Source organism: Pagrus major, chromosome 13, assembly GCF_040436345.1.
Source record: "Pagrus major chromosome 13, Pma_NU_1.0".
NCBI lineage: Eukaryota > Metazoa > Chordata > Actinopteri > Spariformes > Sparidae > Pagrus > Pagrus major.
The window spans coordinates 2,009,449-2,026,835 of NC_133227.1; the positions used below are offsets into that span (position 1 = coordinate 2,009,449).

Below are 17,387 nucleotides of genomic sequence, written 5' to 3' on the forward strand. Positions count from 1 at the left end.
ATTTCTACTGTGTTCTTTCTATTTCAACTGTGTATTTCTACTGTTTACTGTGTATTTCTGGTGTTCATTTCTACAGTGTGCTGTGTGTTTCTGTGTATTTCTACTGTGTGCTGTGTATTTCTACCGTGCATTTCTACTGTGTATTTCTACTGTGTTTTTCTACTGTGTATTTCTGTTGTGTATTTCTACCGTGTGCTGTGCATTTCTACTGTGCATTTCCACTGTGTATTTCTACCGTGTGATGTGTATTTCTACTGTGTGATGTGTATTTCCACTGTGTATTTCTACTGTGTGCTGTGTATTTCTACTGTGTATTTCTACTGTGTGCTGTGTTTTCTACTGTGTATTTCTACTGTGTGATGTGTATTTCGACTGTGTATTTCTACTGTCTGATGTGTATTTCGACTGTGTATTTCTACTGTCTGATGTGTATTTCCACTGTGTATTTCTACTGTGTGATGTGTATTTCGACTGTGTATTTCTACTGTGTGATGTGTATTTCCACTGTGTATTTCTACTGTGTGACGTGTATTTCCACTGTGTATTTCTACTGTGTGATGTGTATTTCGACTGTGTATTTCTACTGTGTGATGTGTATTTCCACTGTGTATTTCTACTGTGTGATGTGTATTTCCACTGTGTATTTCTACCGTGTGATGTGTATTTCTACTGTATGCTGTGTATTTCGACTGTGTATTTCTACTGTGTGCTGTGTTTTTCTACTGTGTATTTCTACTGTGTGATGTGTATTTCGACTGTGTATTTCTACTGTGTGACGTGTATTTCGACTGTGCATTTCTACTGTGTGATGTGTATTTCTACTGTGTGATGTGTATTTCCACTGTGTATTTCTACTGTGTGATGTGTATTTCTACTGTGTGCTGTGTATTTCTACTGTGTATTTCTACTGTGTGCTGTCTTTTTCTACTGTTTATTTCTACTGTCTGATGTGTATTTCGATTGTGTATTTCTACTGTTTACTGTGTATTTCTGGTGTTCATTTCTACAGTGTGCTGTGTGTTTCTGTGTATTTCTACTGTGTGCTGTGTATTTCTACCGTGCATTTCTACTGTGTATTTCTGTTGTGTATTTCTACCGTGTGCTGTGCATTTCTACTGTGCATTTCCACTGTGTATTTCTACCGTGTGATGTGTATTTCTACTGTGTGATGTGTATTTCCACTGTGTATTTCTACTGTGTGCTGTGTATTTCTACTGTGTATTTCTACTGTGTGCTGTGTTTTTCTACTGTGTATTTCTACTGTGTGATGTGTATTTCGACTGTGTATTTCTACTGTCTGATGTGTATTTCAACTGTGTATTTCTACTGTGTGATGTGTATTTCCACTGTGTATTTCTACTGTGTGACGTGTATTTCTACTGTGTATTTCTACTGTGTGATGTGTATTTCGACTGTGTGATGTGTATTTCAACTGTGTATTTCTACTGTGTGATGTGTATTTCGACTGTGTGCTGTGTATTTCTACTGTGTATTTCTACTGTCTGATGTGTATTTCGACTGTGTATTTCTACTGTGTGATGTGTATTTCTACTGTGTGATGTGTATTTCCACTGTGTATTTCTACTGTGTGACGTGTATTTCTACTGTGTATTTCTACTGTGTGATGTGTATTTCAACTGTGTATTTCTACTGTGTGATGTGTATTTCGACTGTGTGCTGTGTATTTCTACTGTGTGCTGTGTTTTTCTACTGTGTATTTCTACTGTCTGATGTGTATTTCGACTGTGTATTTCTACTGTCTGATGTGTATTTCCACTGTGTATTTCTACTGTGTGATGTGTATTTCGACTGTGTATTTCTACTGTGTGATGTGTATTTCCACTGTGTATTTCTACTGTGTGACGTGTATTTCCACTGTGTATTTCTACTGTGTGATGTGTATTTCGACTGTGTATTTCTACTGTGTGATGTGTATTTCCACTGTGTATTTCTACTGTGTGATGTGTATTTCCACTGTGTATTTCTACCGTGTGATGTGTATTTCTACTGTATGCTGTGTATTTCGACTGTGTATTTCTACTGTGTGCTGTGTTTTTCTACTGTGTATTTCTACTGTGTGATGTGTATTTCGACTGTGTATTTCTACTGTGTGACGTGTATTTCGACTGTGCATTTCTACTGTGTGATGTGTATTTCTACTGTGTGATGTGTATTTCCACTGTGTATTTCTACTGTGTGATGTGTATTTCTACTGTGTGCTGTGTATTTCTACTGTGTATTTCTACTGTGTGCTGTCTTTTTCTACTGTTTATTTCTACTGTCTGATGTGTATTTCGATTGTGTATTTCTACTGTGTGATGTGTATTTCGACTGTGTATTTCTACTGTGTGATGTGTATTTCGACTGTGTATTTCTACTGTGTGACGTGTATTTCGACTGTGTATTTCTACTGTGTGATGTGTATTTCCACTGTGTATTTCTACTGTGTGACGTGTATTTCGACTGTGTATTTCTACTGTGTGATGTGTATTTCGATTGTGTATTTCTACTGTGTGATGTGTATTTCCACTGTGTATTTCTACTGTGTGATGTGTATTTCGACTGTGTATTTCTACTGTGTGACGTGTATTTCGACTGTGTATTTCTACTGTGTGATGTGTATTTCCACTGTGTATTTCTACTGTGTGACGTGTATTTCGACTGTGTATTTCTACTGTGTGACGTGTATTTCGACTGTGTATTTCTACTGTGTGATGTGTATTTCGACTGTGTATTTCTACTGTGTGACGTGTATTTCGACTGTGTATTTCTACTGTGTGACGTGTATTTCGACTGTGTATTTCTACTGTGTGACGTGTATTTTGACTGTGTATTTCTACTGTGTGATGTGTATTTCTACTGTGTATTTCTACTGTATGCTGTGTATTTCTACTGTGCATTTCTACTATGTATTTCTACGGTGTATTTCTGCTGTGTATTTCTGTTGTGTATTTCTACTGTGTGCTGTGCATTTCTACTGTGTGCTATGTATGTCTACTGTGTATTTCTACTGTGTGCTGTGTTTTTCTACTGTGTATTTCTACTGTGTGATGTGTATTTCTACTGTGTGATGTGTATCCGACTGTGTATTTCTACTGTGTGATGTGTATTTCTACTGTGTGCTATGTATGTCTACTGTGTATTTCTACTGTGTGATGTGTATTTCCACTGTGTATTGCTCCTGTGTAATGTGTATTTCGACTGTGTATTTCTACTGTGTGCTGTGTATTTCTACTGTGTGATATGTATTTCTACTGTGTGATGTGTATTTCGACTGTGTGCTGTGTTTTTCTACTGTGTATACTGTGTGCGGTGTTTTTCTACTGTCTATTTCTACTGTGTGCTGTATGTTTCTACTGTCTATTTCTACTGTGTGCTGTATGTTTCTACTGTGTATTTCTACTGTATGCTGTGTATTATTACTGTGCAATGTAATTCATGTTATCAATTTATTGACTGATAGTTTGGTTTGTTGACACTCTGAAAAAAGTGAGAAATAGCGTCACAATTACACAGAACCCAAAGTGGCACCTTCACAATGTTTTTTTTGTCCATCCAAAATTAGTCAACATCAGTGTTGTAAAAAGCACCCAAAACTCATACTTGAGTAAAAAGTGAAGATATCGTGATAAATTATTACTTTGGTAAAAGGGGAAGTCACCCAAACCAATGGCACTTGAATAAAAATAAAAGTGTACTTTAGCATCAAAAGTACAAGAAAAGGTCAATTCTACATATAGTTACATGTATGCATGTACTGTACAGTATACCATGGGTCAACCAATTAGCCTGCCTGCCTGGACAATTATCAGTTTTGATATTCAGCATTTTTCTGATTTTTTTTTTAAAAATCCGATACACTGCTATCGCTGGGATGCTGCATGCAATCTGCAAATTATAATACTGACATAATAAACTTTACTTATATAGTACTTTTCTAAACAAGGTTACGATTACAAAGAACTAGTTACTAAAGTTACGAAATAAATGTAGTAGTAGTACCATATTTGTAGTAGGAAGTAGTAGAAAGTGTCCGAAAATGGGAATACTCAAGTAAAGTACACATACCTTAAAACTGTACAGGTGCAATATGTTAGAATTTTAGCTTAAAACAAAAAAAATCAACTTAAATCATCAACAGAATGTGACGAGTTATGATGTCTATGTACTGTTTTGCAGAGATATCTACTGAAGTTATCATGCTAACCAGATAGCCCTGACCTGTCCAATCCAAAGCCGCGAGCGTTGTAAATACCAACACTCCCCCCGGTTCTCTGAACACCTAGTCCAGACTGCTAGCTGCACAGCTGACTAAGCTAACAACCTAACGGTAACTACAGTTAACAGCAGTTAGCGGTTACTCCAGCAATTTATTGCATCCTATTCATTTTGAATTTGACAGGTGGTCAACTGTTACATATTGCACCTTTAAGTACAGTAGGCTACCTGAGTAAATATACTTAGTTACATTCCATCATTGTTAAACATACATTATGAAAATAGTTTAAAGGAAATCAGTTGTGAAGCTTGAATAATGACATTTTTTTACGTCATAAATGATTCAATCAGGTATTGAATTAAATGACAACATCTTTTCTGTCAACGGATTAATTAGTTATTCAACTTTTCAATCAACAACATTCCAGTTGTACTTCTATACACATCATATTTTATAATTTCTTTATATGACTTGTGCAAAAGATGAGATGCAGTGGAGTGGAAGTAAGAAGGAGCATGAGAAGAAAAGACTCAGGTAATTACAGGTACTTCACATTTGTACATAAGTACAGTAGGCCTTCTTGAATAAAAGAAGCCTACTTAGTTATGGGCCCCTGGGCTAATATTAATATTATATGTATTTGTATTTATGTGAGAAAGACCATTGTTAGTTCCAGAAAGGTTGCCCCCTGTATGAACCCTCAGGTATCCTGTATGACACCCTCTGTGCACTGCTGCACTTCATTCATCTTATGAAAACACACCCGTGCATGTTGCAACCCTGTGGCCATTTGGCTGGAGGGTGTGTGTCGGCAAGCCAGTTAGTGTATGATGTGATCCCCTGTAGACAACTGTCGTGTTACTGTGTTTAAATTCAGACAATGTGCAGCTCGGCTCGTTGTTCTGTTCTGGACATCTTTCCAAGTGATCCGCTGGAGGCAGCGTCAGCAGGACTCCGTTATTTTGCTTCCTTGTTAGCGCAGCCCTGCTGAGCGCGCTGCGGTAACGCTGCATTCAGGTACTGTCGGAAAATACTAATGTTTATATTGAGTTAGAACAAACGTCTTGTTTGGAAGTTAAGAGCTAATATAGCTAACATGGTATCGCTTTTAATTCATGGCAGAGTTGATGTATCTTTGTACGGAGGTTCGTATCTATAATTAGGTATCGTGAAAATGAGATATGCGGAAAGTTTAGTAACTTTGAGCAGATTGTGGAATCAAAGGAGAAAAGGAGATTATGCTACAGATATACAATATAACAACGTGAAAAGGTCAAATAAGACAGTAAAGGCTAATGAAACACTATTATATAGCAAGACAACAATCTTAATTACGTTATTGATGGATACATATTAAGATGAACATAAAATCACATGCTAGGCTAAAGTAGCCTGTAAACACAACAGTAGACTTGAGCTAGGCTGTAGCTAACGTTAGCCTAGCCTACATATGTAGCCTGAACGTAACGAGACACATACCTTAACACCCCTTTCACACCACCGTTACACAGCGCTTTTAATGTCTGTGCAGTCACACTTCAATGCGTGCTCACATAAACAACCGGAGTGCTGGGATTTCGGAGCCCGCAGGGGGCACGTGAAGGCAGCACGAGCCTGCCCCTCTGAGCAGCAGTCAGTTACATGTTTACTTGCTTTGTCAGCGGTGTCCCCGCCGCAGATATCTCATGAAGCTCACCTGCTGCTGATCAAAACCTTGGACTTTTATCTTACGGAGAGTTTTATCACACCGTCAGGCCTCCTTATCAGCTGTTTCGTCTCTGTGGACGCTCCTCTTGCGGACCTTGAGCGGGGGCACATCGGGTTCACAGGGTTTTTTTTTTTTCTAGCTACCAGGGAAAGATGACGTTAAAATCCAATAAAAACGAACCTGCCGTCATACTGGAGTCTGTGAACAGCGTCCGGACAGCCCTCTCCGATCTGTACCTGGAGCAGCTCCTCCAAAACAAACCAAAGTCTGACAAGGTAAGGTGTCGTTTTTTGTGTTGTTTTTTTTTTTTACCTCTTTCTTTTTTTTTTTTTGCCCCCTAGATTTTGGTGGTGGTGGACTACATGTTTGCTTCCGGGAAGCAGAGATGGGGCACATGACTGTGGTTTGTCCCTCGACAAGACCTCTAAGAATAGACCTAGATGTGTTTACATGATTCAACTTGCAGCAGCTGAATGTGTGGATCCATTAAACAAAGAACTATGCGTGTAGGGCTGTCAGCTGGTCTGTGTTAGAAACCACTGCATTGCTCAGTAATGCTCACTCAGCCTCAGCTGGGACCCAGCAGACTTTGCATTTGCAATTTCACTTCTGCTTTTCCCTCAAAACTGCATATGGAATCATTGACAAATTGGGGAAACGAGGATTTATCACACGTCAGAGTTTCTACACTTACAGCTGAGATCATGGGGCCTGTTAGTGAGTAGTATAGAGCCTCACTAATGGTATAGGATCAATCCCTTATTAGCCATCTTAACATGTAGCAGTGAAGTGATCTTAAAGTACAATCTGCAGGTCAGATAGGTGGGGAAAAAAGTCACAGTTCCTCCAGTGTAATATAGCCTTCAGCTATTACTGCTGCTGAGGAATTAGTGTCAACAGTAAGCTGAGGCCAGCCGGGTTGTTTACCTCAACACACTGTACCAAGCTGTTCTTTTAGGTATAAACTTCACATCAACACCAGATTATGTTACGAAACCTCTGACTTCGCCTTTAAACCCGCCAGCAGCAAAGTAGTCACAACAGTTGCAACGACCCCCCCCCCCAGGCCTCAGCTTGGAGTTTGGCAGCCGGTAACACCGAGGGAACTCTCTGTGCTAAACTTGTTCTCTGAAAATCGAAAAGTCAGCAGTGAGCTACTGGGGGAAATGGTGAAGGGAGGAAACTCCTTTCCTGACATCAGCAGTCTGCAGTTCAATAGCCCTGAGCAACAATCTTGCCAATGCGTTGTCCTGCTCAGTGCTGATATGTGAAATCAGTGCCTTTAAGTGAGGTCACGTGATTCATTCTCCCACAGTGCAGACTGCGGTGAGTAATGTTGGTCATATGGTGCAATATGAGTGTATATTTAACACCGCATCTGGCTGATTTACTGTGTCTTATGGATTCTTTATATTGAGTCGATATTGACTGAAGTGAGCAGGCTTGTTCAGCTCTGTACATTTTCCAGCTGCTCTCGAGACTCCCCCACATACTTCAGACTTAACTGTGCACCAGCCCTACATAGACGGTCAGTCATGCATTTCAACTCAAGGACACAGCTACTTTACTGGTTATGTTAGCCACACTTTCACTACGCACTGCCACTACGGGCTCTTCTGTCAGGAAACAGATAAGTGTAAAACGCTGATATGTAATGTAAAATTACTGAATAAAGGACTAAATTGAAGTCACTCAAACTAGAAATGAAAGTCCAAATTCAAAGACCCCGACAAGTTCAGGTGAGCCAGAAGAGACCTCGCATGACACGGCTGACTGAATGTCACGTTTCAACAGCGCGTATAATCTATCAAAATTCCTCCAGTTTGTGTTCAGAGTAGTTGTTAAAGATTTTGAGTGTGTCTGGCTCATTACCCACACTGTGTGTTTCTTTTAGTTTCATCTAGGTCAAGTATTGATGTCCTACTGTGTTCCTTCACAAGATCAATATCTCTTTGCCTGTTTGGCAGGAGATCCGCCCTGAATCCTACTGGGGGAAACTGTTAATAATGAATGTCTCTTGATTGAAAGGCAAATCATCCGAAGAGAAAGAGCAGATGAGAAATGATAATGTAATCACTCATATTAGGTCATGATACTATTAGATTTGTGTTGTCTTATCCGGAGATGCACTTATCACACTCCATTTGATCTGTTTCAAACACAACCAAACGTCTTCTTTAGTTGAGATGAGCGAATGTCCAGAACAGGAAGTGCTCTGCTTTTTCCTGAATGCATTCTGCCTCCCACCCTTTGGCTCTTTGTTTATCCTATTGCTTCTCCACACCCACAACTGGCATTCAAGTTTGCGACAGGGCTTCGTGACCGTTCACAGTGATTGAAACGCATTAATGCAAACCGCGTGTTTATCTCTCCACAGTGATAAGAGCTGACGATGATGAGAGACACTTAATGAAAAATGCCTTTTAGTGATAATCAAATCAAACATTCAAACATACTTCCTCTGTTTCCTGCTGTATGTGAGAAATCTGTCGGTATTCTTCAGATATCTTCAGTCCTTTAGAAGCATGTTATCACAGTGATAACGCTCGACCTTTAGATCGAACCTTTTCCTGCCTGCTCAGTCCTGAGGGTCGGCACTCTGCTGAGAGGAAATACAAGTCTCCTGCTCTGTGCCTTGAGAAAAGCTGCCAAATGTGTGTGAATATAGCTCTGATAGTTAAAGGATAAGTTCATAAGGTCATTATCTACTCACCCACATGCTGATGGAAAGTTGGGTAAATTTCGTAGTTCACAAAACATTTCTGGAGCTTCACAGCAAAACAGCATCGCAGCATTCTCCTAAACAACTGAAGTGGATGGGGACTTGATTTAAAACCCCCAAACATGAAATGGCTCTTTTCAGTTTGTCCTGCGTAATCCTAAACTCCAGGATCCCAAATTGGTCTGAAAATATGTTTTTCAAGCTTCTGCACCCACTTAAGATGGGTTTAGGTTAGCAGCTACAGTGAAGATGCAGCTTTAAAAAGGGTGTAAATAAGGTCTTCTCAAATCAATTTGGGCTCTTGGAGCTTCCAGAGACTTGTATTACAATGGACAAGCTGTATGGAGCCATTTGTTGTTTTTTTTTAATAAATGTCATTATATGATCCTCCAGCTGGTGGAATTTCATCTAGTTTATTTACACTAGTCATGTGGTTTGACAAAATTAAATCGCTGTCTTGTTTTGGAGCAGCTCCAGAAGGACATGTTTTGCTCTAGGAATAGAAATATTAATAAGACACCTTTGGATTTCAGAGATAGAAATCAGTGTGTGGTGTTTCAGGGTAAACATTATTATGTGTTGGTTCTTATCTGCAGCAAAATTGCTGTTCCGATTCATCTCCTCAGAGGATGTAATTTCATCGTTTCAGCATGGGACTCCAAACAGTCCCCCCGGTACTGTCCAGCCGTGACATACTGTCTAACAGCATGAATCATGTTGCACAGTAAAACAACTGGGTGACTCTCAGGAACAGGAAACAACAGGAACATTGTATTCTTATGTTATTTATTATCTAAATAATTATTAAGTTTTCCTGAGGAGGCACTTAAGTCAACTAAGAATATACAACTGCTTTTCTGCACAGTATGTCAGGGCTGAGGTCAAAGGCCAGCAGGAGGAGGAGGAAGGCGATAGTAATATTTATTGGTTTATTGTAGTGCTGATGCTGGAAGATAGATAATGTATTTTTTTGCTGAAGCAGTGCTGATGAGTCATTTTCACACAGAACGTTTTTTGCTGATGCGGCTCATCATATCTGATGACAGTTTAGTGGCCATTTTATGTACTTTTTCATATTGTGCATTCAATGATACATGAGTGACATCCACAGAATGCCAATACCCTCTCGAGGGAACATTATAAGGAAGTTTATCTTGTACCTCTTGGATTTAATGATAGCATTGTCTTTATTCATCAGAGGAGCTCTTTCTCACACAGCTTTAAAAAATACACAGATCTTTTTTTCTGACGGCGATCTGAACTATAGACCATCTTTGGAAGTGGCATGGAAATCTTCTGAGAATGGGGATTTCCTGCTTTTGTGTTCATTCAAGTGTGAAAGCACAGTATGAATCCACAAAGCCAGCCGTTGTGCTCTTCTTTGATGTCTGTAGCAAACTTAAAAAAATCATTCAAACACTACACTTTGTAAGATTGCCTACAAGAATCATCTTCCTTTCATCTAATGCTTTTCTTTGACGTGATCACCTGATGAGACTGGTGGTATCCATGACCACATGAACCTGGCGGAGCATATCACTGGACGTGGTTAATGAGGTGTTATAACACTGGGTTAATTTTCAACCTTGAACATATGTTGAAACTACAAATGAAACGTAGCTGTTGGCAGAAGGCTTTCACTGCCGATATTGAAGATACCAGTGTCATAATGATCTCATTAGTCCAAATGATCTGACTCTTAATCTTTTGAACAATGAGTTTAATTACATTCATAAATGAAGGTTTTAACGTCATTTTGAGCATTTTTTTCTGAAATAAAACATAACTGTAGCATATTTTCTTTTTTCACAGGCGGCAATGCAAACCTATGAGAATAAGGGAGCTGAAGTATACACCAACGGGAGTGCTGGACACATCAACGGCACAGAGCTGACCAAGATGAAAGAAGTAGAGTTTGAAAAGAATCCCTCCGAGCCAATGGTATACCATCTGCTTCTACACACACACACTTGATGTTTTCACATTTGTGTTGTAGGTTCTTCCTCATTGACTGTGTTCTTTGTCTGCAGGGGGTCACTCTGAAGCTCAACGACAAACAAAGGTGTACCGTGGCCAGAATATTGCACGGGGGCATGATCCATAGACAAGGTAATTAATCACACATTGATCCGGGTGTTAGTTCTGACCTAGTGTGCGTGTGTCTGTGTCACAGTGTTTTAGCCTAACTGGAATAAACGGGCAAAACAGGGAACAGGCTTAGCGTTGTGTCGCTTGCTTCGCACACTTTCTCCACCTGCACTGTGTTTCTATTGGTCAAATCGGCAATTACGAAGTTGAGTAGCAGCACATCCTTTTCATGAAGATTTCCTCAAAATGTTATGTTAGTCATGGATAAATAACTGACGGCAACTCATCTTCAGAGAAAGAAATCACATGTAGTAAAAAGAAAAAATCAAATCCCCTCCTCGTGTTGTCAAATCGCTCGAATCATATCTGGATCATTTTTCAAGCTCTTTCACTGCACATGCAAGAGTTTGTAGCATCTGTGTGCACTGTGTGTTTTTTTCCTCCAAGATAGTGAATGCATAACCCACCTTACTCTGCCTCTGAATGGTTTACCCTGGTGTTCTTGCCCTAACGCTTACCATTCCCGCACCTCCTGCCTAAACCTAACCAACCCAACCAACCATTAGAACCTGCGCAGCTATTCCAGGAAGCTCACAGACCAGTCACACGAGAGGCAACAAAAACAGAGCTTTTAATCAAGAATGGACAGACTCTTCCATGCTCGTTCTTCCCACAGGCAGTTCAAAACCAGTATATCTCATGTGTTCTTAGACTGTGGCGATTATTAAAAGCGCCACTATGAGATGAAGCACGAGTCTTTTGAGCAAGCACAAAACAAACTCAAATCCGAAGTACGAGCGCAAAAAAATAAAGGCAGCTTATTAAAGCAAAATATCATTCCAGGCTCACCAATGAGCACCGTAAAACCCACTGAATTTCTCACTAAGCAGGAGAAAGTGTGGGAGTTGGACATAAGAGGGAAAGAAAGACTGTTCAGTTGTTAAGATGTGTCAAGATCGTTTATTGTAAAGATGGTTGAGCCTGTTGAGGTGTGAAATATTTGGTGTTACAACACTTCTCCCGACTTCTTTTTCTCTTCAGGGTCCTTACATGAAGGGGATGAAATAGCAGAAATCAACGGGAAAAGTGTGACAAACCAATCTGTAGATCAGCTGCAAAAGATCCTGGTAAGCTGATGCCTTCTGTCTTAGACTGGCACTAAAGTCAATGAGTCTCTTGACATAATTATTACGTTTATAAAGCTAAAGTGTAAAACTGTGTCATCTTTACCTACAGAAAGAAACCAATGGAGTAGTCACAATGAAGATCATTCCCAACCCACAGAGTCGATCCCAAGCCTGCAAGGTAACATGAGCAGCAGAATATACACCTGCCTTTGGTCTTGTGACGCCTGTTCTGTGTGCATTTTGTGTTTTGTATTTGTGTTTTCCAAACGTCTTTAAATTTGCATGAGTAAACCGAGAAGATTCGTTTTCCATTCAGATCCAATGGTAACTTGTAGTGGTATGATCTACAAAGACTGGTTTGATTGCATTTCTTTCCGTTTTTTTTCCTTTTCCACATTATTTTTCAATTTATTTTGTTCTTTATTAGGTGAATCCTCTGTTAGTCAATGAACCACCCAGGTGACTATAAAATTGGTTAAAATCTAAAGCACATCGCTCGCTTTAGTTTTGGCTAGTTTGACTTGAAACACTTCAGTAGTGTGTTTCACTCTGCTATCGACTGGCCACAACACATCACCTCCAGCAGTCATTCATGTGCCTCCTGAGGTGTAAAAATGGCTGCTGTTATTGATTTAACAACATATATGAATTTAAAAGAGCTTTAATTTGACAACCATTTATCTTAATACATTTTATTACTGCATTATGTTCTGTTTTTGCTGTGGTCAGTGATGGCAGTCTACTTCAAAGCTTGTAGTCCATTAATATGTAGGCTTAGTTGATATGCCTTTCATTCTTTAATCTTTCGCTCAATGAACATAATTTTTGGTTACCCAGACCACTCCAGTGTACTCATGTACAACTACCACTGGAATGACTTGGGGAAACCACAAGTGTTCATGAACTCTACTAACAATCGTGATAATTTATCCTGAGGGGAATTTACATGTGTTCCGGTTGTGACATTTGACAGCTTAGTTAAGATTTGTATATAAACTGATCATTCCAACAATAAAAGAGTTATGTAGCACCCAATAATGTTATAATTTCCTTAAAAAATGTATTGAAATTTGTACTTAATATTATTAATAATTAAAATAATTTTTGAGGCCGATGCGAAAATCAGGGAGTTAAAAAAAAATTCCAATATGAATATGCCAGCTGATACACACACATTTTTTTCAATGACCCGTTAAATGTATTTATCAAACACACAGGATATTTTGTAGTTTAACAACAAACTTTATTTTCCAGTGCACTGAAACAATAACCTTCACTTGAAATGTTCTAATCATAAATTACCTCGAGCATCTTTTTCTGCACTATAACATCATCATAACAACAAAGTTTGCATTACCAGTACATATAAGACAGCATATACAACAATACTGATATATCTCCGATAGGCCAATAATAACGATATATGAGTAGGGCTCTATAATGTAATAACTTGACCAATAACAGACACTTGATTCAATAAGAATCACAGTTGAATCAGATGGAAAAGAACATTTCATGGAGACTGAATCGACTGTTTCCTTCATTACTCACTTGTGTAACGTCGGCCATCTTCTGCAGCATTTGTCATCTTCTGATGGTGACTGATTTAAAATCCATTCTGGTCTAATGGACGATCCTTCCACAATGACAAATCAGCATCGGTGTAGGCAGGTTCATTTTACCACTGATGCGATTTTAGTTTAACAACATAACACTTCCCATCTCCGGTAAACTTTAAATTGTACATAAAACCTTCTTTTCCAAACATTAAATTGGTGTTATTAAAATTTAAAATTTCAGTGTTTTCAGTAGGCTAATATGACGCTAACAGTATTATACATTTTGTATACTTGTATACTTTACATTTCCACGAGAAAAAAGCATACATTTTGACATTATTACACTATTATCTGTCAAAATCATTACATTTTACAGTTTTGAAAAATCAAGGCCCACCTGAAAGGTATTAAGTTATAAGTAAAAGTGTCTTCAGTCTGAACATTTCATTACATTATTGGTCAAATTATTACATTATTGGTCAAATTATTACATTATTGGGTATACTATTATGTTTTCAATCAAGTGAAGTGCAAATTTTATTACATTTTCAGGAAATTATTACATTAGTTGGTGCTTCACACACACACACACATTATTCTAATCTGGAGTATGAAGTATAACGTCAATTAACATCGGTTGGATGTCAACACCATGGACATGAATGGCCACCATTTTCCAGATGTTGGTTCTGTAGATGAACTTTATTTAGGTTCAAATTTAGCCACAGGAAGTGAATTGATGATTGAATAAATTAAACCTCAGGCCTGGAGAAAATTGTTCATTTTCACAATATGAAGTGAGCTGTCCAAGATCATAACATGAACTTGTAAATTCTGTTTAAGGGTGAATTAACATTTGCAGAAAGCAAACATATGTGTTAGAAAGTCTTAATATGAGTATTTATTGTTGAACAGAGACAAACAGGAGTTTAGAGAAACTGTAGAATATGTCTGTTGTCTATTTGTTTCAAAGTCAAATAAATACACAGATATCAGATAATGTTTTCTCAGCTAACATACTGTAGGTCATGGGAGAGTATTGATCACACTGGTACTGTTCAAACACCAAATACACACTGCAAATGTTTATGTGCTCTTTTTTTCCTCCAAAAAGCAAACACATCACGTTCTGTTAATCTATAGATGTACATGAGGGCACAGTTTGACTATGACCCCACCAAGGATGACCTCATCCCATGCAAAGAGGCAGGCCTGAAGTTTCAAACCGGTGACATCATTCAGATCATCAACAAGCAGGATCCCAACTGGTGGCAAGGCAGAGTGGAGAGCAGTGCTGCTGACTTCGCCGGACTGATCCCCTCCCCAGAGCTCCAGGAATGGTAAACAGCTCTGTCATATCTGATGACCAATCCTGCACTGTGATGTCACATTTGACATGACGTGCCACATCAGCATGGACCACAGAACTGAGCCCAAATGTTCCCAGCTTGACCTAGATCTCTTTTGCCTTCAGGAGGGTGGCGAGTAAAAGCAAGGCCAGAGAGGGCAGCCAGTCCTGCAGCCCGTTTGGGAAGAAGAAGAAGTGCAAAGACAAGTACCTGGCCAAACACAGCTCGAGTGAGTGAAGCACTGGAGTCACGTTTCATGGGCGATGTTTTCTCAGTTGTACTGTTTGTCTAAAACGAAATCCCTTCTGTTGCAGTTTTTGACCAGCTGGATGTGATTTCTTACGAAGAGGTCGTTCAGCTCCCTGCTTTTAACAGAAAAACTCTGGTGCTTATTGGTAAGATTCTTATAAGTGTAAGACATTTCTGATCATCCATACCAATGCAGTTAGAGAACCACTTATATCCCAAAGTCCATTTGTTTTAGTGTCCAAACAATTAAAAGGTAGTTTAATTATGTAACTTAAGATCTCAGACATGAAAGTTAATGTTTAATGAAAGTGTCATTGCTCATTTTAGGTGCGCCTGGTGTAGGAAGGAGACATATCAAAAATGCACTCCTGACCAAATACCCTGATAAATTCTCCTATCCTGCACCACGTAAGTAGACATTTTGCTGTCCTTTAAAGAGAACAGCCGCATTTGTTACAGTTGTTGTTTAGCTTAAGTCTTTAACTCTCTCCACAGACACCACCAGACCCCAGCGTAAGGACGAGGACAACGGACAGGAGTATTATTTCATCTCCAACGAAGCCATGACCAAGTCCATCTCTGGAAACGAGTTGCTGGAGTATGGCAGCTTCCAGGGGAATATGTTCGGTACCAAAATTGAGACCATCCAGAAGATCCACGAGCAAGGCAAAATCGCTGTGCTGGATGTAGAGCCACAGGTGAGCATTCACAGCTTGTTCTGGAGACAGAACACAAAATTGTATTATTATTTTATCATCACCTAGGGGGGGACTTTAGTGTTTATGCCTATTTAAGCCGTTTGAAAGTATTTTAAATGGTGAGATTGAGTAGGAAAATACACCTCCAATGATAAATTATTTTGCGGGCACATTGGCAGGAAGTCTACAAGTGCTGAGGGCTGTCCAAACCCACATCTGGTCCAGTTCACACGGACCCTCAAGCAGACTTTCTTCAGATTTACAGAGTCTGCTTGAGGTGCAGACTTCACCAGACTTCAATGATTTAATTACCCACAATTCTTTGCAATATGCAAGTGACGCTGAACTTATTATGAATGTGTAAATATTTACTTCATTAAAACCTTACTTGAGACATGTAGGCTAGAAATAATGCATTCAACCACATCATGATACATACATAGAGTTATCAATGGCTTAGGCTCAAAGATCCCCCACCCAGTCTAACTAATTCTGCTTATCTTTTCTTTTACATTTTTTTTTTATGCAGACCTTGAAAGTCTTGCGGACTGCTGACTTTGCACCTCTCGTGGTGTTCATCGCTCCCACCAACACAGCTGCTCAGGTACTAAATCTTTATCTGAATACACTCCAGTACTTTGAAGCGCCAGATTCCGTCAGCCAACGGCCGCTAACCCTCTCTGTCTTGTCTCCTAGACGGAAAACCTGCAGATGATCCAGAAAGAGTCGGACACCATTTCGACCACTTATAGACACTTCTTTGATGTGGTTCTGGTCAACAACGACGTGGATGAAAGCGTGAAAGGTGTGGAGGAGGCCATGGAGCGTGCCACCTCCACCCCGCAGTGGGTGCCTGTATCATGGGTGTACTGACAGATGTCTGGCCCCAGTATAATACCTTTTTGTTTGTTGAGAAGCAGTGCAATATCACTCCTTACACAAACCCAGTTAGTGATGTCCCAGGTGTGTATGGGTTTACCTTTGGTTAACTGTCACTGAGATTTTTTGCACAAATTCATCCATAAAATAAGCAATATGTAGAATGGTTGATTTTAGAAAGTTGAGAACCTCACCAAGGGTGTTTTTATTTGGTTGTTTAGACGTTTGTGCTTCAGGCTTTTGAGGGGTGAGGGGATAGTTTTGGTGCTGTGATTGTTGGAACGTGAGCAAATGCAAAATAGGACCACAACTGTGAATGAAATCCTCACCTTTAAACGACAGGATTTTATCATGTGAAGCATTATTTCTGGGTCATTGTTCTTTTTTTTTCTGTTCTCGCTAGATTGTGCCATGAAATTGAGATTCTGAAACTGTTTGTTCATACAGAGAGTGCAACCCCATACAACGATAATGTCTTGTACACCAAACATTTTAGTCAGTCATTAACAACCTCACGTTTCATCTCATCAAAACTGTATACCTCATGGGGTACTGTAAAGGCACTTTTAAACAGAAAAATAAAATTTCCCAACTCTGTTGCAACTGCTTCTTTGACTGTTTCATGTGGAGACCTGTTCTCCAGATCCCTCAAGGAAAAATGTGGCAGTTCTAAGTGCACACATAAGACAGGACAGCACGTGGCTATGTCAAGAAGAACAAATCCATGTGACTTAACTGAAGTATAAAGGCTGGTTATACTATTTTATATCCTGTTTGTCCAACCCAGAC

General features: G+C 39.3%; 1 protein-coding gene across 1 annotated transcript; it reads left to right on the forward strand.

The window, feature by feature from the left end:
- Window positions 1-5,835: 5,835 nt before the first annotated feature.
- mpp1 (MAGUK p55 scaffold protein 1) lies at window positions 5,836-17,201 on the forward strand. Its single transcript, XM_073478997.1, has 12 exons — window positions 5,836-6,202; window positions 10,462-10,590; window positions 10,680-10,758; window positions 11,779-11,864; window positions 11,974-12,042; window positions 14,567-14,763; window positions 14,898-15,001; window positions 15,087-15,167; window positions 15,349-15,429; window positions 15,517-15,719; window positions 16,249-16,323; window positions 16,416-17,201. The coding sequence occupies exons 1-12, from the start codon at window positions 6,080-6,082 to the stop codon at window positions 16,590-16,592; spliced, it is 1,404 nt and encodes a 467-aa protein (XP_073335098.1). The 5' UTR covers window positions 5,836-6,079; the 3' UTR covers window positions 16,593-17,201.
- The last annotated feature ends 186 nt before the right edge of the window (window positions 17,202-17,387 follow it).